Below are 21534 nucleotides of genomic sequence, written 5' to 3'. Positions count from 1 at the left end.
CTATAAATTTTACAAACCAAGCTTCACATATTAAAAATGTGTGAAAAATAAAAAAAAACAGAGAATATTCTAGCATATTGTTAAAATCTCCTAAATAGGCACCAAATTAAAGGGTGCTGTCTCCATAGGACGCATATAGAAAATATTTGAGTGATACATCATTCAGACATGAACCAATGATGGTTTTACTGGCAAAGGTTTTAATCTTGTGCTCAGCTATCACACTTTTCATCTATTAAATGATAAAATGATTACTATAGATCATACTAACTTTACAATTCTCTTTACCTAACCAACATTCCCACTTTCATTATAAGATGCAAAAGCACTGTGATCCCTCTGTGTTGTCCTTTCAGCTAAAATTGATTAAAAACAAACATTTGTGTACCATTTTACACTTTATAAAGGACAACCTCCAGTTGGAACACCAACTTCTCAATTATTAATAATGGATAAAATGATGAGAAAAAAAGCCTCATCAACACTACTTAATATTGTTCTTTGCATAGTCATTTCTTTAAAAAAAAAAAATTTGAAGTTCAAGTTCAATATATAGCATGGGAAATGAAATGTTCACAGAATCAACTCCAAAAATTTCTAAAGAATATATATGCAGCTAATTTTAATTAGCATACAAATAACAAATGCTGAAAAAGCACTTGGGTCCTCATTTAAAACTACATGCAAACAGACACAAAGAGAAAGAACATATTGCTGATGAGTACTGGACCATGCTTATCAGCCTGAAAAGCTACTGTATGGATTTTAATTTGTTCATACTTAAAATTGAAAAGTTATTATTCTAAAAACCCAAGTACATAATGGACATGTTAATGTTTCTTTTTAAACTACACCACCCTCACCAGGCACAACTTTAAAATAATGTGTAATACAAAATGAGAGAACTTGAAAATCTGGTACAGCAGCAAAAAAAAAAAAAAATTGTGAAATAAAACCGATGATGAAGAGCTGCACCAGAGGTCAACAACACTGTGTCTATTATTCAGCGGAAATAGAGAATTTGCCTTTAGATACCATTTTAATGTTAAATCAAGAACTGTCAATCAGCACCATTTGTTTGTAATCCCTCATCAGAACCCATTGCCTCCGTCTGAACATTCACGGCGAAGAATGCAGAGAGCATATCTGCAAGCACTTAACCTTCATCAACCAACATTCATGCATGCTCATTAACATTTTTTTTTATCCCACTTTCGAGCATGACACAGCTCATACCGGAATAATAACTCGCTGATAATTGTTCAAGACAACAGCTGGACAGGCAGAGTGCAGAGGTGAACATTCTCATAGATTATGGGATACAGTAATGCATTACAATTAGTATAAAGAGTCATATGCTCATGTTCAATAGTTTTTCAAAAAAAAAAAAGTTAAGAAAGTGTCACTAGCAAAAACAGCAATCCCCTCTAACTTCAACCCTGCATGGCTCACTGCCTGATTCTCTTAATGCTTCACTATTTTGATATAAACCAATGACCCCAGTAACTGTACCATTTCATGAATGAAAACAGCCATTTTGATGCCGTGGAGTCAGATACGATCTAAACTTACGATCTAATTTAAAGACCACCACAAGGGAAGGGAACATTTTACACCTTCCCAAGAGTTGTTTTATATTAAATCTCCTAAGATCATTACTATTCAAAAAAATGGCATTGAATACTAGGTCTTAAAGATGAATTCATATTAATTTATCACTGAAAAAACCTTAAATATCAATAAAAAATGAAACTTAGCTATGGAAGGGAACTTAGAGAATATTCAGTCCAAATGCCTAATTCATAACAGCTACTCTTCTTTGCCATAAGGCAATACAAATGAAAAGGTAATCATGATCCCCAGTTGATCCGCAAGCTTGACCCAGGCAACTGGAGATCCCTCACCTGTGTCCTTGGAATGCATGCTCCACTGTTCCAAAAACATAGCCTTGAGAGAGTAGGGTTTTATTGAAAATATCCAGATATATACATAACTGAACCCAGTTAAAGCCTCTATATAAACTTTCAAGATTTGATGGGTAGGAACAGACATCTTCTCATCTTGCAGCCACACAAAGCATGTCTTGTAAGCTAAGCTCCCTTGCTTTTTAAACCTGCCACCTACCAATCTGGAATGGTCTGCCTCCTTCTATAGTCTCTCCTTGCCCTCTGTGAAGAGGGAACCGGTTTGTGAACCAGTAAGAAGAGTTTCCATTTATGAAGTAATGTGAATCAGGTATCATGATAGGCATTCAGGACATTGTCTCTTAATAATCTTGTGAATAGCTATTAACCTCTTTTCAGATGAGAAAATTAATCTGAATTTGCAAATTCATCTAAATTAAAAAAAAAATCAGAGAGAAGATTCCAACCAGGTATTCTAATTCCAAAAATGAAGTTTTCATTGTTAATTTTTGGTATTAGAATCTTGCTTCTATTTCCATTATTTTATTCCAGCATTTTGGCTATACAACTATTTGACTCTCTGGAATTAGACCAATTCCTGAAAGGTCTTTATTCTAAGATACAGCACTTAAAATTCTACATTTTCCCACTATTGTCATGTCCAAGAAGCCTGTTCTTAAAATTCATATACTCTCTAGTCTTTGTACTTTAACTAGTTTCCCTTTGACATCCCTCTACCTTCATTTCTCTCACCATCCAAATTAGACTTTCCAACCAATCTTCTTCAGGTAGTTGCTACTATACCCTTTTCTCTATCTTACTTCCATGACATTTAGTCACAGATATCTCTGAGGTAATTTGTCAAATCTAAGAAAATACAAGAGCCCATTTCTCCAGTCCTACTTCCAATTAGTGATCACTGGCCAAAGAAATCACATAATTCACATTAAGATACACTATAACTTAATACTATAATCTGAAATAAAACCTCAGTAATCTAAACCAGTGCTCAATAAGCTACAGCCCTATGAGTCAAGTCTGAGCTGCCACCTGTTTTTATAAATAAAATATTACTGGAAACAGCTATGACCATTAGTTTACATAAAGTAAGTGGCTGCTTTTGCACTGTAGCGGCACAACTGAGTAGCTATAACCAAGATCATATGGCCCACAGGGACTAAAATATTTACTGTGTGGACTAAACAGAAAAGCTTTGCCAACCTATAATGAGAATCCATAACAGTATCTCAAGTCAACTGGGTAAAATTAAAAGCTGCTTATCTTCAGCCTAAAATCTATAGACACCAGCTTAATTCATGCTATTAACCCTAAATCAGCCTATGGTCTGCAATTCTTTCCAAAGTCCACTAGCTAATGATCCCCTAAACCTGGTTGATTCTACTTCCACAACTCTCTCTCATATCTATTGTACTCCCATGGAAGGAACCTAGATTCTGGACTTTATCACCAGTTCCCTGGGTAATTAGAATGGTCTCTTAATGGTACCCCAGCCTGTGGATTTTACTTACTACAACACAGAGTTGTCCAATACTGACTTGTTATGGTAAAGTACGGATTGAATCACATTTTATCTCTATTCGATACATTTCAATGTTCGTGACAGAATTTAATATATTTAATATTTTAAATTATTAATATTTATGTGATGGCATTAAATTTAAATGCCTGAATTTTCCATACAAAGACCTCCATAATATGGACACAACTGTGCCCTGGCTCATGGTCCATCTCCGGCGATCCCATGGAAACTGAAGGACACAACATTATACTCTTTAGCTCCCAAGCCTACATATAATTCCCCAAATACATCCAGCACACATGTCCATGTCTTTATTCTTTTTCTCCTTCTCCCTGTGTGTTCATTCACTAACCCATCCAATAAACTTATGAAGCAATAGTAAGCATCAGATACTGGCCTCAGTGAAGGGGATAGAATGGAAAGAAGGCAGACCTAGTTCTACCCATGGAAAGATTACAGTTTATTAGGAAGAGAACATTAAGTAAACATACAAATAAGAATTTTATAAGAATCACAAACCAATACTGTGAGTGAAAAGGAGCTATGTGGGACTGAATTACAAAGGGATCTATCCCAATCTAGAAAGTGCTAGAAGGCATTTCTCAAAGGAAATGACACTAGAGCAAAGAAAGAGTTTGCATGGGGTCAGCAAGGTGAAGCTACCTCCTCTCGTGAGATCTTTTCTAATTAATCTAGTTTCAATCAATAGATTCTTAAATATGTATAACAGCTGTGATATAATGACTAGATGTAATACTATATGGTCAGTCAAGATACGATAAAAACATTTAATAATATAGAAAGCATATGTGCAAATAACATGAAAATATATCACATACACATATTTTGAAAAGATAAAAGGGAATACAGGCAAACCCTACACTGATTTCAGGTAGTAGAGTTTAGGGTGGTACTTCTTTCTTTCATCCATTTCTCAACTTTCTGTAATGATTATTTTATACTGAATAAATTATAGCAGTTTAAACAGGTATCTTCACAAAATTTTAAACAGCATAAGTAATATTTCATGTCTACTTCATTCACAGGTGATATTTTATAGTTATAATATAGAATAACCCAGAATACATGTGTCTTTCATGTAAACTTGCAAGCTACACTGTCAAAAAAACCTTTGAATTCTACCACTATTCAAACTGGCAATATTATTTGTATCCTAAGGTTTCTCTACTTGATTAAACCTTGTATTAGCCTCTATAAGAAGAGTTAATATACTTCAGTTTGTTATGCTCAAATCTTTACATAAGAATAGTTTAAGTAAATTTTGAATTTTTTAAAAGCTTAAAGTCAACACCTATCCAAAAAAATAAAAATAAAAATAAAAGAAACAAAAGAAAAAAAAAACAAGTGTTTGCAAGGATGTGGAGAAATTAGAACCCTTATGCATTGCTAGAGGGAACGTAAAGAGACTCAGCCACTCTGAAAAACAGTTTGGCAGTTTCTCAAAAAGCTAAATACACAATTACCAAGTGATACAGCAATTCCACTCCTAAGTCTGTTCTCAAAGAATGGAAAACAGGTATTTAAACAAATACATGTTCACACACATTCATACCAGCTCTAGGCACAATAGCAAATAAAGGCGGGGGGGGGGGGACAGCTTTAATGTGCAAAGAACGAATAAAAACTTCATATATACACAGGATGGTATATAAACACAATAGTATATACAGAAAAGGAATGTAATACTGATATCTGCTACAATGTGTCTGATCCTAAAAACTATCATGCTAAGTAAAAGAAGCTAGATACGAAAAGGTCACATATTGCAGGTCTCCCATTTCTATGAAACACCCAGTATAAATTCACATAGACAGAAAACAGATGGGTGGTTGCCAGGGCTGGAGAGAAAGGATGGGGACGAAGGGTGAGAAACTGCTCAGTGGGTACAGGGTTTCACTTTGGACTGATGGAAATGTTTTAAATGTAGACAGAAGTGGTGGTTGCACTCCACTGTGAATGTCTTAAATGCCACGGAATTTTTCACTTATAAATGGTTTTTATGTGATATGAAATTCATCTCATACCAAAAAAAATAAAATCAATACCTAACAAAGGTGCAATTTTGGGGGGTGGTGGTGACTATAAAATATGTTACAATCTATTTGTTAACAGTTATTCTTGGTTTGCACAATGGAATCAAGGTCCATCCAACAATAAGACAAAATTTACCTCAACTCTTCCCTCCTTCTTATATAGATTCCTACTGCTAAACCAAGCAAGATATTCCAGCATCTAGATCCTGAACCTATCCCACTCTCAGTCACTTTCATTGTTCCAAATTTTTGTTCGTTTGTTTGTTTTACCTAATTTACAGAAGAGCTTGTTATTCACTCAGAGCTAAAGTCATCAGGGACAGAGTTAATTGGAGTCTTGATCACTTAAATATTTCTCTCTCCAAAATTACTATTTGCTTAAATAAAAAAAAAAAAAAGATAGCTCGTTGGAAGAGGAAGAAATTATCATATTTCCCTTTTAAAGGAATGAGAAACCATCATTCATTCACTCAACATTAATTCACAGTCCACTAACATGTCGGGCATTCTGCTAGGTGATAGCAACACAGCAGTAAAGGAAAACAAAGATCTCTCTCCGAAAGACGTTTAAATTCCAATGAAGGCAGAGAATAAACAAAATAAACATATGCTTAGTAAATGAGAATACACCAGAAGTTGATAAACGATTTTTACGAAGAAAGAAACAACCCAGGTAGAAAGAACTGGCACAGGGACCTAGGGGCAGAACTCATGGAAAACCGTGGCAGTACTGAGTTGGAAAGCAAGTGCAGGAGCCTCACTGCAAAGGTGACATTGGAGTCAAGACTCAGAGTTGATAAGAGACTTAATTTTTCCTCTCCCATGTCCAAGGAAGGGAACCTCTGGGGATGTCTTGGGGGCTCTCCAGTGTGGCTGAAGAGAAACAAAGAAGGTAGAAGGAGATGGAGAGAGAGAGCAGAGCAGCAGGAGAGGGAAGCCTTTCCAGAGGCTTTGGCACTCTCCCAGGAAAGGAGAAAGGGTTCAACCATGTGAAAGCAAAAAAGTGCACACAAGGCAGCAGCCAGGGGCAGAACCCAAGCAAATTCTCCAAGCCTAACCCAGTGGAAGACATTCTGCCAATAAGACCTCAGCAGCAAGCAGTTCCTGTGGAGATTTTCCTAGGAGATGAAGAATGGGTAGAGACTGAAAATTAAAACATTCAGGGTAAAGGATGAAGACACAGGGAGAGGCAATGAAATGCATAGCCAAACTTGGTGAAAAAATAGACCAAAGTTAACTGAAGTCTAGTGTATAAAGCAGAAAAATAACAAGGAGAATACAGCTAGAAATACAAGTTGGACCAGACCCCAAAAAGCTACCAATAACAGAGAAGGGTTTTGTTTTTTTTTTTTTCTTTTTAATCCTTTAGAACACATGCACACATGGGATATAATAAATGTGCTATTTGTAGGGGTGGAAAATCTGCAGACAGCTGGCATTACTGTCTTAGGAGGAGGAAGAATAGGCGAAAACAACATAAAGGTATTTAAGGGAAAAAAGGGTTGGAAGTACGTATGTAATGGATGAAATGGCTATTAGAGCTTCCGAAGGTTAAAAGGAATAAAAGAAAAGAGGTCACTGTGCCACACAGGTAGTCCGGGGAGCAGATACCAAGGTCATTGCCAGAGCAGCGCTTGTGGACTAACACTCTCTCTCTCCTTTCCTTTTGGTCTAATCAGCAGAGAGGGAAAAGAAGGTATGAAGTCAGGAAGAAGTGAATTCTGGACTTCCAGCTCCTTGACAGTGATGTGACCTAGAGAGCCAGATTTTTAACTTCTCTGAGCTTCTACACATGAACATGGGATGAAGGCCTGAATATCACAATGTAAGGAGTGGGTACAGTTACTATGGCCGAGTAGGCATCCCTTTTCCCTTTTACTGTTTGAGTCAGCGCCTTTCTCTCATTGCTTTTTGCTTCCAACAGCTGTTCTGGACTTCTTACAGCCCTAATATAATCAAGAATAATGAGAAATTTTGATTTATTGAGTTTGTAAGTTACGCTTATTCATCAAGAACACATTCACGAAAATAGCTTTTTTGATAAAGCACACCTCAGAGATACAAAAATGGGCATGGGATGATCCCATCAGTTGCCTTCTCTGTACCTCACAGTCTTGCAAAGGAAAACAGATGGTAAAAAATGAAGCCACAATCCAGTGGAGATCAATTTTGGATTATCTGGTTTATGGAAGATATTCTCTCATAAACACATGAGTTTACCAAACACACATACACACACACATCTAGGAAATTCTATGACCAAAGTGTTGTTACCACACAGAACCTGGTACAGACTGCTGCTTTCCTCGTTATCAGTACTGAAAACACCGCCCAATCTACTAAAGCGGGTAATGGAAATACAAATGATTGGTCAGTGGAAAGAGCTCATATTCGCTTTTCTATAGATAGGCAAGATTTGAAATGAAGCACAGTAAAACTTGAGAAAAGTATTATTCAGAAAATGCATAATTTTAAAACTGACAGACATTAAATTTCCCAACACTATTATCCCTCATTTAAAAACAAACACAGTTATTCCCCTGGCTATTTTGACTCCTCTGGGTTAAATCTTATGCTACAGGAGCAGAGCGCCAAACTGTCTCACTGTGACCTGTGAAACCCTGAAAAATAATTGGTTCTCTAATTGAAAAAGAGGAGAAGATGAAAGGAGGAAGAAGAGCTCTGCTCCGGGAAGAAGGAGGCTAAGGCAGCGTCATGATGGAAGAGGAGCCAGGCAACAATTAAATTAAAATAAATTGCTTATTTTGTGTGAAATGTGGTTGCATTAGATCTTTCTGATAAATGGGATTTCCTAAGTGATGAATTTTTCCAATTAAAATAAACTTTTTATATATTGTATTTGAAACATGCCTAGTGGAATATGCAATTATAACAACATATATTTTCCAGGTAGTAATGAAATTATATGTTCATATCCATTTCTAGATGCTTATGAGGTCTGAGTAAGATCCTGACCAAGAAAATGTCCCTCTTCCCAGGGTCTCTATCACAAAACAAATGTTATTCTGAAAAATTTGTTGTGAAACATCATAGAACAAGAGTAATCATCTGTATTTTAACATACTTAACTAAACTTCAAAGTGAGGAAATTGTTTTTCAACAGGCAGTGTAGAAAGTTAATAACGTAATCATAAGTTATCTCCCAAAAGTTAGTAATGTATAAATAGTACACATTTCTTTTTCTAAATTAGAACCAGTCTTTCTTAAAAAACGTAGTAACAAATAAGAGTAAAAAAAAAATTTTTTTTAAAGATTTTTTTATTTATTCATTTGAGAGAGAGAGCACAAATGGGGAGGGGGTGGTCAGAGGGAGAAGCAGACTCCCCACTGAACAGGGAGCCTGATGCAGGGCTAGATCCCAGGGATCCTGACCTGAACCAACGGTAGGCACCTAACCAAAAGAGCCACCGAGGCACCCCACCAATTTGTTTTTAAATGTTAATGGTTCTTTACTCAAGGTTTTGGAAGGATGTTCCTGGGTTGAAGAAAAAAAAAATTATGTACACACACAATTTAATAATTTCTCAAAAAAATAAAATTTATAGTGTGCATTACAAACAGGAAATACATAGTAGACTGTGATATCTGTTGCTCATTAAACATAGTATATTTGAATGAAGAAGGGGAAAAACAATCTTTGCTGGCACTTAGGAAGACATGTATAGGATTTTTCCTAAAACTCCAGAAAGGCACTTAGCTGTGGTAACCAAAACATGTTAATACAATCAGTAAAGATCGGAAGCTCAGTAACATTTAGTGAACAGAACAAATAACTTATAAAGTTAAAATACCCCAGGACCCTAAGATAGCATTCCTGTAAATGGAACACAGAGTTAAAGGAGGAAGATAGAATTTTAGTGAGTGGAATTAACAGGGCCGAGTACTTTGTGAAATGTTGCAGTTTTATGATCACCACTCATCCTAGTACCCACCCTCCTCTATGGAAGATGACCATGTTCTAATCCCTAGAACCATAAATATGTTACCTTACATGGAAAAAGAACTTTGCAGATGTGGTTAAGGTTAGAGACCCAAAGATTGGGACATGGGCATGGATTAGTCAGGTGCACCCAATTTAATTACATGGTTCTTCAAAAGAAACTTTCCTGGCAAAGGTCAGAGTCTGAGGAGGATGTAATTAAGGAAGCCACATACGTGGGCAGCTCCAGAAGCTGGACAAGGCAAGGAATGGACAGATTTTCCCCTAGAGCCCCCCAGAATGTAGCCCCGTTGACACCTTGATTTTAGCCCAGTGAGACCATGATGCACTTCCAACAGAACTGTAAAACTCTAAATTTGCATTAAGTTGCCAAATTCACAGTAATTTGTTAGAGCAGCAATAGAAAATTAATACAAAGCCCCACTGGTGAGCATAATGATTCCTTCTACCCTATGCAGGAAATGGACAGAAAGCTAAAAAAATTAGAGAAGTTTATCCTGAGTCCTGACAGATTTACCAAATCTGAGACAATCAACCATCAGACTTGTGTAAATCACTTCCAGCTGGATACCATTTCTTGCAGGCAAAGTTCCTCAGAGATTCACCAGAAAACACTGATTTATATACACCAATACAGCACGTACAATTCCAAGGCTGTCTTCCAATCTTAGATTTGGGGGCTGTAAGGTCTTCCAAAATAAATACTTCTCACCCACCCCCTTATCGATTATTTGACATGCTATAAGAAAGGTAGAAATACCAATATTCATTATCAATTAAGTTATAAAGACAGCTCTTTGCATTTCCTTAATTAGTCACCACTTTAGGAAACAAGAATTGGCCAGAACCCATCAAGTTCTTAATAGATCAAAACAACAGAAATTCAACAATTGTATATGGTTTGCCTAAATAATTTCTTTAACTTACATCATAAAGGAGAAGGAGGGGGAAAAAAAACCTATTCCTGAAAAATTATCACTCCTCTGAACCTTCTGCTAGCACTCTGTGAAAAAGAAAATTAACAGTTATCACCCTTCCTGCAAACCCTGGGGAGGATTTAGGCCATAAGCTTTACTTGGCTCTTGTATGTGCCTATCAACTACGGTTTCCCTGTGTCTTAACGCATCCCACTTCTGTAATTACATTAAGCCAAATATACCATCCTTGCTAATCTTTGAAACTGTAAATAACTGTCAAAAATAATCATGAATAATTAACAAGAACCAGTCAGATTTTATAAAGTACGGACTGAGCTTTTCGAGTTCACGCACGAATCATTAGCTCAACATCTGAAACCCGAATCACACCAAGTTAAAAGTTAAAAATTCTGTTTTTAAATTTCATAAAATCACAAAAATTATTGGCTCAGCTCCATTCATGACTTGTAAACCCAAAGAAAAAAAAATCATGGAAAAACTCGGGGCGGGGGGGGAAAGACAGGTCTTTATTCCTGATTCAACAGATCCCTCTTTCTCCTGAACTTAATAAAGCTTTTGACAGTGAAGACATACACAAAAATGAAAGAAACAGGATGTACAGAATCTATGAGTATTTTCTAAAACTGATAGTACAAATCAGTGTTACGGCAATCTTCTGAAATGACCACTGACATAGGTCAGTTCACTCAGCAGTCCTATGGTTTGACAGGCAAATCCATTTGGAAGTGAGACTAAAGCTGGCCAGGTCCCGTGGAACAAACAAAATTTTATAAGTGGAAATGAGCCCGCATTCTCAAAATTTAAGTTTGCCTCATAATTCCTGAGCAACTACAATGAGCTGGGCATTGCAAAAGATGCTTTAAAATCTTCATGCTATAATCCTCACATCACCTTGTGAGATGGGTATCATCTTCTCCATGTGATAAAGAACGACGGCCACCAAAGGCGGGGTCACACACGGGTGTGGGGCAACGCCACAGTCTCTCTTCTCCTCCTGTACATGCCACAGCATGGTGTTAGTATTTACAGCTCAAATACTTACAGAAGTGAATAGAGGGACCAAATGATGAAAGATGGTCTTAATAAAAAATGGCAAGTTTTAAAAGCCTTTAATATAAATTGTGGGATGAGGGTGAACTGCTGTGGGGCAGCGGTAAGGTGGCGGGAGATGAGAGGGAAATTATTTTAAATCAAAGAAGAGCACTTTAAATAAAACATAATAGGATTTCTTTTAATCAGAGAAGCCGTAAGGCTCAGCAGAGGAGCAATGGCTTTAGACTCAGATCTGTATTCCATTCAGAGTGGCAGATCCTTTTAGCTCAACTTTGCTTCAAGAGTGCAACTTTTTCTTACACATAAAATCTAGGCGATATTTGCCTTGATTCTTCTGCAGGATTGTTTTGGGGAACAAATAAAATAATAGGAGGTCAACACAAATGCTAAAAAAAAAAAAAAAAAAGTTACCAATACTTGTTGTGTCATTGTCTAATTAAGGAGTTTTGTATTTCTGCCAGATTCGACATAATGCTTGTATTAACAAATGCTTTACAGAAGTCTGTTAAAGTGGACCCCAAAATGGATGACTTGTTAAAGTCACTGTAAAATGATATTCTTAGTTGGATGAAGTAACTCATTCTCCTTACAAATAGGGTACTGGTCCCTTGAATTTAAAAAAAAAAAAACTGGGGGTGGCACCTGGGTCAGCTGGTTAAGCTTCCGACACTTGGTTTGGGCTCAGTAGCAATATCAGGGCCCTGAGATTGAGCACAGAGTCTACTTGAGAGTCTTCTTCCCTCCACTGCCTGTGCTTACACACTCTCTCTCAAATAAATAAAATCTTAAAAACAAACTAACTAAAATTGCATATATGTAAATAGGTAGCAGTCAAGTTCAGGCCAAGGCCCCTGACCCCACCTCACACCCAGCACTGTACAAGGCAGAAAGGCTAGAGCAGGCTTCACAACCTTTGTTGCCATGGGCCCCCATTGGCAGTCAGAGAGGTGCATGGCTTCTCAAAATAATTCCTAAATGCAGAAAATAAAATATATAGGAGACCTCCCTTTAGAAAGGAGCACACTTAGCTGACAAGATCCAAGCTGTTACCACCCTCAGGATACTCCTTAGCTTCTGAATCCAGGCCACACAATTCCTGGGCAGCCTGAGCCAATGGCTGAGCATGGCAGGAGCACGAGCCCAGGCCCCCAGCGCCTATCCTGGGACTCCCCTAACAGGCATTCTGCACCAGAGCTCCCTCCCAACCATGGTGGCTGAGGATTTGTTCTAGTACATCATGGCTTGAAGTTCTTCTACCCAATCCTGTTTTCCCCACCTTCCATCCTTCATGTGCATTGCCCACGGCACACGCCCCAAAAGTCTCCTGTACTCCAACCTCTCTCGGCATCTGCTCTTGGAGGACCCAACTGACAAAAGAGGCTTCTTTATTAATGTACTGAACAACAAGATCTAGCTGCAGGTCTCACAACTACTCTAATTTTGTAGTAGTGAGGGGTTTTAACACTGTTTTAATATATCTGAAATAATTCTAATGGGATATAAATAAAAGGATATATAAACTTTACAGGTAGAAATGGCATAGGTGTGGATGTGTTTGTTGCCTGTATTTATAACCGAAGGAAAAGCTAAATTGCAATTAGACGTTAGTGAAAGTAATGATTATTTTTCCTTAGCCATGTTCAAAGACCCCAAGTTAAGAACCCCTGGATTAGAGTATGTCTGGCTCAGAAAGAATCACTCTTTTAAGACACAAACACCTAGACAAGCAAGAGCTGTGATAACCAAAGGTTTCCTACCTGGTGTTTCTCCTTAAATGCCAGCAAACCCATGAATGTTTGTGTTAAATGCACAGAACATGTTACAAATTATAAGCTATGACTAAATGATTTAACTTTGAGGGACAAAACACACCCAGCTCACCTAAACACAAATATATAATTACCTCAAAATCTAGCTTAGAAAATTCAAGGTTAAAAAAAGTTATTTTCATAAAGGGTTTTCTTTACTCCCCTGTTACAGAAGAATTTACTACATTGTTTATTTAGCATCCAATTCCAACAGCACGCAACCCAGCAAGAAGCCTCCCACACCTAGCTCCTTAGGACCCTCCTACCACGACCACTCTCTCCTTGGGCTCCAGCGGTCACGTCGGTTGCAATACTCACGCCATGGGATCTTATTCCATCCAGGCCTGGCAAGTGTGTGTGGAGGTAGGCATGGGGGACAGGGAAGAATGCAGAAGAGGGAAGGGAAAGGGGCAGTGAAGAGCCGGATTTATTTAAATTATTTTAAGATTAAAACTGTGCATCCAAAGGATGAGTCTCTATTATATTTTCAGGAGAATAATACTGTACACTAATTATGACTGGGAGTCCTGAGTGCTAGAACATAATGCAGACAAGGCAAAGAAGAGCCACCTGAAATAGGGAAGTGTCCACTGAGCAACCAGAGGGCAACAAGAGATGCCCTGAGTCAACGGGGAGAAGACAGAAGATGTAGGAAATGGAAGAGAAGTCCTGAGTGGAAAAAATGTGTGAGGACAGTAAAATGCAACAACCTTACAATGTTGTCAATAGAGGACAGCTATAGGTGCAAACAACAAGAATTAAAACACCAAGGTGATTTTGTAATCTAGAAGGAACACGGTTTACCCCAGTCTACTACTCATGAAGTGACTCCAGTGAATCCAGTACTCCCCACCACATTCCTTTCTCCAATGTTAAAAGGAAAAGAGAGAAGAGGAAAAAAGGCAGGGTGTGGGGGGAGCTTTGTGAGCGCCTCACCCCACCATGTGCACGTCCAAGCCTTCTCCCTTTCCGTATGCAACGTTTGTGTGATATACAAGTAATACGCCTAGTTACACGGGCCCTTAACATTCCCGTCACACTATGCCAAAGATAATGCTGTATAACTAAGCATGTAACTGAACCATTCTGGGACCTGAAAGTCGCCTGTGGCTCCAGCTAAACAAACCCACCCTCTTTAGCCTTTTTCTTTAAGTTCTATTTCTTTAAAGCTTTCAGAATACAATTCTGTTTCTTTAGCAACCCAACACAAAATACAAATAATGGGTAACAATGAGATACTTCCTAATGGTGAAGCAAGACATTCCTGACCTATACTATCATTTTTTTTTTAAGTCTTTAGTTCTTTACAGATTCAGACGCAGACAAGAACCAAAGGATAAATCCCTAGGGAAATATTTAGTTCTTCACACACTTCCTCCTCAATCTTTCCAAATTAGTGTTTGTCAAATGCCTTTTCAGAAAACGTTAAGATACGTTGCACTCATCTCGGTGTCACTTTTTTAACATGCATTCCCAAAATACATGGTTATAAATTATATTATTCATCTTAATGTAGGCTTGTGAGGTAGTTTAGGATTTATTTTTAATACACTTTTGTTCAGAGGAATAAATTGTGTTTCAAATACAAAGCGACATCCTGAACACAGCCAAGTCCCTGGGATAATCCATGGTTTACACTCCCCACCCCAACACTTTGTCCACTGAACTATGATGTCAGAAATCTAAGCTTGATTTGTTTTTAAGTGCATAATCCATTAACTGTTTCCATATGCCATAACTGTTCAGTGGAGGAATTATTTATAAACCAGTTTATTGGCCCTATCTGGCAAATAGGATGCACCTGTTATACAATGTGATTACTTCAGAAAGCTAACAATTGTGGAATCACATTTTTATAATAAATCAGTCTAAGTGAATTAGACTATTCACGTACTTTTAGAAAGCCCTTTAATCCCTATTAAGTTAACAGTTTGTGAATAATGAAAGTAGTTAATATTAATTTTAGTTGATAAATCCAACACCAATAACCTGTTAATATACGTTAATCCATTTCCCAACAGCCTGTAAAAATTAGCCAACAGATGCTTCCAATCTGGTAAAAAATACGCAGGTCATTAGCATTATTTTGATGATACCAAATGTTCAATATATGAATATTGTGATTACATTTCAAAGAGATATATACACAATTTTATTTTATAATCTTGTTAAATTTTAACAGGAGCCCAAGAGAGTAAATCATGGCAGTCCTTTCTGAATCAAAATCAACATTTGTCTTTCATTCCTCATTCTTATGCTTCAACATGACGGAGAACTTGACAGTTTCGCAGAGATTGTGAATGCAATATGTGGATGGGCACATGTTTGCCTTTCTCTCTACAGTGCCCCAGTGCCAATCACAAGGCCTAACATAAAATGTACACCCAATAAATATTTGTTGACTTGAACATCAGTAGCCAAATATAAGAAAGAGAAAAGGCAGGAGCAATGAATGAAGAAGAAGGAAAAAAAGAGAAATATAGCCAGGAAAAGTGTCTACGTGTTATTTTCAGAAGACTTTAAAATATGGAAAGCTAAGATAGAGCTCGAAAATTTAGGACTGAGAAAGGCAAGGAAACCAAAGTGATACCTGATAGCAAAATAAGGTATAAAAGAGAAAGTGATACAACCGAATCAGGGAAACTTCCTGATTTCACAAGAAAAGGCTGAGAGAATTTCCTTATACTCCTCAAGATAGGGCATAGGCACTTCCCTATTAAAGCAATGTTATAAACATCACAGGAGGTTAGTTTAAAAGACAACATTATTAAAATCTAACGGGTGGGAGCGGGCGAGATGGAGATATAATAAAGAACATGAGTCAGGAGGAAATGTTCAAGCTCACAACTAGGATACCTTGCTATGTCTACCAGAGCGTGGGTCACGGTGGTATTCTGGGGACTCAGCATTGTTGTGCAGGAGAAAGATCTCAGCAGAGATGTGGTACTGATTAGACAAAGTAATATGAAGACGGCCCAGCTTAGGGAGTAGTACACCACAGGTGCTTTATGGGTACTATTAGGCTACCATAAGGCCCTTTTCCTTTTCCAAGTTTCAGGGGTTTAAAAACCAGTGAAACCCAGTCATCTTAACCTGAAAGACTGTAAAACCCAAAGCAGTGTCTTCCATAATAAAATAATAATAATAATAACAGTAAGTAATAAAAAAAAAGAGTACGTGATTAGAACAGATAGAGAGTAAATGATTGAATTCAGTTCTTTTTATTTTCTACCTGTTTCAAATGTTTAGGGAGCACAACTGATTGGCATTTACCATTTTAAATTCCTGGGATGGAACTTCCACCTTGGTAAACAGAGAAATAGCTCTGGGTTTTTTGTTTAACAAATTTATACTCCCTTTTGCCCACTTCCCCTACCCAGGCCTCGGGCAACCACCAATCCCTTCTCTGTATCCATAGCTTAGCTTGCTTTTATTGTTTGTTGTTCTGAGGTTCTACATAGAAGAGAAATCAGTATTTGTCTTTCTCTGTTTGACTTATTTTCATTTAGTATAATGCCCTCGAGGCCCATCCATGTTGTCACAAAATGCCCTAATTCTTTGGCAAAATAATTACTGCAGTGAAAACCAGATAATGGTAGTTCTCTAAAACCGAGTAGAGTCTCCAGTGATGAGAGCCCTGTGACCTTCCCTGTTGAGCTGTGATGTGATCCAAACCAGTGATGAAAAATCAGCCAGTAGACAATGCCTCAATCTTCCCCAACTCCCACAGCTAGGGAGCAGAGCAACTGTAGGGCCACCTTGGACTGAATACTAAGTGACGAGGTTTAATTTTGAATTCTGCGAAAATCACAAAATTGATTCAAAGTAACCTCAGGAGTCACAAGAGATGGGCAAAAAGTTAAGACCTGGACCTAAAGCCTCAGGGGCCAGGTTGTGAATAAAGAGACAACTAGAGACATGTCCACTCCACCAGACCTCAGTCTTGTCTAAGCTTTCCAGATACTTTCCTCTGGCCTTCCTTTCTGATCTTTTCTACATAATAGCTATAAGAAATCCTGCTTCTCTGAAAGCAGCAATTTTGTTTTCCACTATAATCTTAAGTACTAGGAATACTAAAAAGTGCTCTTAATTCTCCATGAATAATGTTCTCTAGGAATTATTCTTTAAAATCCAGACCAAAAAGTTGTCACCTTCTCAGCCTGTTTGCTGTTGTGACTGTGAAATGCTGGCATCACCCAAGATGACAACCTTGGAAATCTGATCAATGGAAGTATCTTCCACTGTCACAAAAGAAAGAAGGTAGCATCTGAGCTGAGACAATAGAAGTCATGCGTCCCTGACAGCCTCTAAGTCAAATGAGAGACTCCGGGCCAAGGGGACAGCATGTCCAAAAAAGAGAGGGATGGAAGTACAGGACACTCAGAAAAAGATCATCCTTCCCTCACCTCACGCTTCATAACTAACATTAGATTCAGCAAATACATTGGTTTTTTTTTTTTCAACCTTGAATCTCAAGGCTAAAGTTAGATGACTTAAGAATTTTTTAAAGGTCCAATTATTTCATTTAGGGCTAGCACTACAGCTAAATTAAATACATGCTAACAAGTTTCCCTTTTGAGCCTCATTAATTAAGAAAGTAATCAGAGTAAAGAGAAAAAAAAAAGAGAGACAGTAGCTGGATGGCAGTATTACTTAAATAGCTTTAAGGTACCACCATTTGTACCTACTAGGGAAGCGAAGGGAAAACTAATCAATTCCAGATTATGGAATCTGAAATTCTGAAGTGTTTTACATGTAAATACACATTTTAACTGCCATATATTTTCCTTGATTGCCTGAAGAGTGCACTAATCTTATTCAAAGAAAATGTTCATTCTCCATAATCAAAAGGTAAAATTAAGATCTGCTTACTTCACAAGTTTTCCTAGGATAAGCTTGCTGAGAAAATTCCTACTGTTTTCAAAGATCAAAATGCATCAGTTTTACTATTTTGAACAAGGACAGTGCCCAAAAATATCTGCTGAAGGCTTTGAGTTTATCCCAAATTCTGGGAAACCACCTTCATTCACAATTACCTTTTAGAGTTTTTAACTTACAACTACTTTTTAGAAAGAGATTCTAATTTATAGTTCTATTTTACAAGCATTTCAAAGGAATGCAATTTTTTTTTAGTATCTGTCAATATCCTTTCATTGCCGTGATTGTCAAGTTAAATCAGATACATAGCATAGTGCCTATCACTTAGTAGGTATCTTATTTTTTTAAGATTTTGTTTGAGAGGGCACAAATGGGGTGGAGGAGTAGCAGAGTGAGAGGCAGAAGCAGGCTCCCCACTGAGCAGGGACCCCCCCCAAAAACATGGGTCTCAATCCCAGGACCCCAAGATCATGACCTGTGCCAAAGGCAGATGTTTGATTGACTGGGCCACCCAGGTGCCCCCACAGTAGGTATTTTAAGAAGTTAATTCTTCCCTGTCTATAGCAAGCCTTCCCAACTCCAGATGGAATACAGTCTCTCTTCTCCAGCTCTCTGTGATCAATGAGCCCAGGGTCATAAGTGGCATAGTTTATGGTGAAAAAGATTTCTTTTTGAAAATTAAAAGGTAATCACTGATCTAAGTACCCTGAATATAGACCTAAAATGTAAGCATTACATAATTTAAAAATTAACTTAATAGCTTAAGTGCATATCAGCTCTGAAACATGTGGTGGAAACCCAATGTTCAGACAAGAATAATGTTTGAGTTATTTCAAAACAAAACAAAACAAAAATCACACCAAACAAGTAAAAGCTATCACAAAAAATAATTGGAAATGAATGCTATTACTTTTAATGAAAAGATCACATAACCTACTCATATCCTTGTTTTTTAAGTTAACTTTCAAGGTATTCTATAAATTTGTTATTTCTGTCCCATGTGATTCATAATAATTATTGTGACCATCATTCTAATATTAAAGGGTGGTAAAATTCTGACTAGAAAAAATGTTCACATTTTGTTTGTTTTTCTATGCCCCACTGACTAAAAGGGATTCTCATGCCAAAATTCTCCATGAAAACATCCTCCTTTTCAAAAGTCCAATTCATAACATCTTCAAAATAGATATTATACTGAAAATTTGACAAAGTTCGGTATTAAACATTTGCATTTTAAAGATTTCTCATGCAGTAATCCGAATAACAAAATTTGTATTTTAAACATTTCTTTTCATTAGATAACTTATTTAACCATAAGTGAAGCAAAAATGTCTCTAAGACTCTTAAAATAATGTTTTCTAGAAGTTAATGTATAAAAATTGGCAACATTAATGTACTAAAATTAACAAGTAAGCATGAAGTTCAACTTACCTTTTTGTTGGCAACAAAATGTATTCTCAAGTTTACAAAGCAAATCCACATTTTCATACTTAATTTCATTTACTTTTATCCAGAAACAGTTTTCAGTCATTTCATGAGGTCTGATCTGCAATCAGAGAGATGGATTCATAAATAGTTGGGTGTTTCATCTGTCCCAGCTCAATCAGTATGTTTAGACCCAGGGTCCCATAGCTGCCAGCAGATGTTTATGAAGTAATCCCTGTAATATTTTTCCCCAAAGTGTGTTCAATAAAATCTAAGCTCCTCAAGAAGCTAACGTTTTATTAAGGGGGAAAAAAAAGTTCCACTGTCACATAGTTGAGGGTTTGAAGCAGAGTGAAATAAAATTTGTTTCTTCTTAATTATACCTCTCAGAGTCTTTGATATGCTTGTGTGCACAGCAACAATTCAAGTGCAGGATACATTACATATCCCCTTCCAAGGCTGTGTGACCAAGAAACCATCTTTCTGCAGGATTCAGAATTTCTGTGTCCTGGTTAAATGAATATTAACTTCGACAACTAGTGTTGGTTTTTCCAATGGCTACCGACACAAAAAAGTTCCAAAGAACATTAACGTTCTTTGTACTTTTGAGAAACACTTCACAATGGGCTCAATGGAAATGTTGAATTACCAATTTGATTATGAATCAAATCCCATTTAACAATTATTAACTCTTACCAAATTTCTAAACTAGAACGCCTTAGTGGAGAGAAAAGGACTTTGCCTCAACACTTTTGTTTAATTCAAATAATGCCTGTCTATTTAATGTCACTGTGATTAGAATTTCCACTAGAAATTAAATACAGGCAAATATAAAATTAAATTTTAATATAGGTGATAGTGTATTTTTCTTCCATTTAGTTCTGTTTTACCTTTAACCAATTCAATCTTCTCATGTTGGTTTCAGGTTTAAATTCTTTCTTTGGTTTTAATCCAAATGGTAGGGTTAGTGGAGGAGGAGAGTTTCGCCCGTTGAGAAATCCCAGGGGAGGTGGTGGGGGCACAGGACCACCAAAGGGCATTGGCATTCCTGGAAGTGGAGGAGGAGGAGGTGGAGGGGGTGGAGGCAGCCCGCCTCCACAGAAGGGCAGTGGCGGGGGAGGAGCCAGTGCTGGGGGGCCAGCTCCATTTTCTTTGGACAGCGGCAAAGCGTTATTTGTACCAGATGGCAAGGCACCAAACTAGAGGAGAAGAAGAAACAAGAAACATGACTAAAAACATCTACAATGCATGTAAAGGTACACTTTCCTCAAAAATTATTATTCAAGTCAAAGATGATTCACTATCAGCAATTTCACATGGGTTAACCAAAAACAAAACAAAACAAAACAAAACAAAACAAAACAAAAAAAAAACAAAAAAACCCACAAAACAAAATAAAATTCCAACCAAATTGGATTTTCTCCCCCAATTAAAGAATTTCACTTTTGTTTTCATAAAACTGTAACTGCCAGAAATATTATTTCCTATTTTGATTGTTATGGCCATCTAGGAAGAGATGTCCAAGAAGGATATGGGTATAAAGTCTAGAAGATTTGAAAATCAGCAGTTTCTAGGTGATAGTTCAAGTCATGAGCGTAGCTAAGTTCACTCAGTATGAACAGAGCATATAACATAAAGAAAAGTCTATGTACGGAATTCTATAGAATACTAGCATTTAAATGAGAAGTTAAACAACAAAAAGATCAGAGAGTCTATAATAGTACTGTTAGATCATCATGCCTTTACCTTGAGAGAGAAAAAAAATCTGAAATTCCTAAGTAGGACCTGCAGGGGGCACATCATGGTCCTCGTGAACTGGCTTTCACATACAGTTCCAAGTAGATGCCAACCTCACAGCGATTTCTGGGCCCTGGCACATGCTATTCCTTCTGCCTGGAACTCGAGTCTTGGCACATGGCTCACTTCCCGCCGATCCTTTCAGTCAGCTAGCACATTCTTTCCTCAGGAAAGCC

The 21534-nt window shown here is 37.3% G+C and overlaps 1 protein-coding gene across 4 annotated transcripts in view; it reads right to left on the bottom strand.

Moving 5' to 3' along the window:
* The window catches only part of DIAPH3 (diaphanous related formin 3), a 501032-nt gene that overhangs the window by 291323 nt on the left and 188175 nt on the right, over positions 1-21534 (bottom strand). For all 4 annotated transcript variants that reach the window (XM_032836998.1, XM_032836999.1, XM_032837000.1 and 1 more), the window contains 2 exons: positions 20452-20760; positions 19568-19682 (listed from right to left, as the gene is read on the bottom strand). In XM_032836998.1, the coding sequence (XP_032692889.1) occupies positions 19568-19682; positions 20452-20760 (424 nt within the window). The remainder of the gene's footprint in view (positions 1-19567; positions 19683-20451; positions 20761-21534) is intronic.

Source organism: Lontra canadensis, unplaced genomic scaffold (genome assembly GCF_010015895.1).
Source record: "Lontra canadensis isolate GAN:19392208 unplaced genomic scaffold, GSC_riverotter_1.0 scaffold95, whole genome shotgun sequence".
Classification (NCBI taxonomy): domain Eukaryota; kingdom Metazoa; phylum Chordata; class Mammalia; order Carnivora; family Mustelidae; genus Lontra; species Lontra canadensis.
The sequence above is the reverse complement of the archived record's forward strand: the minus strand, read 5'-3'. Positions and strand labels throughout refer to the sequence as shown.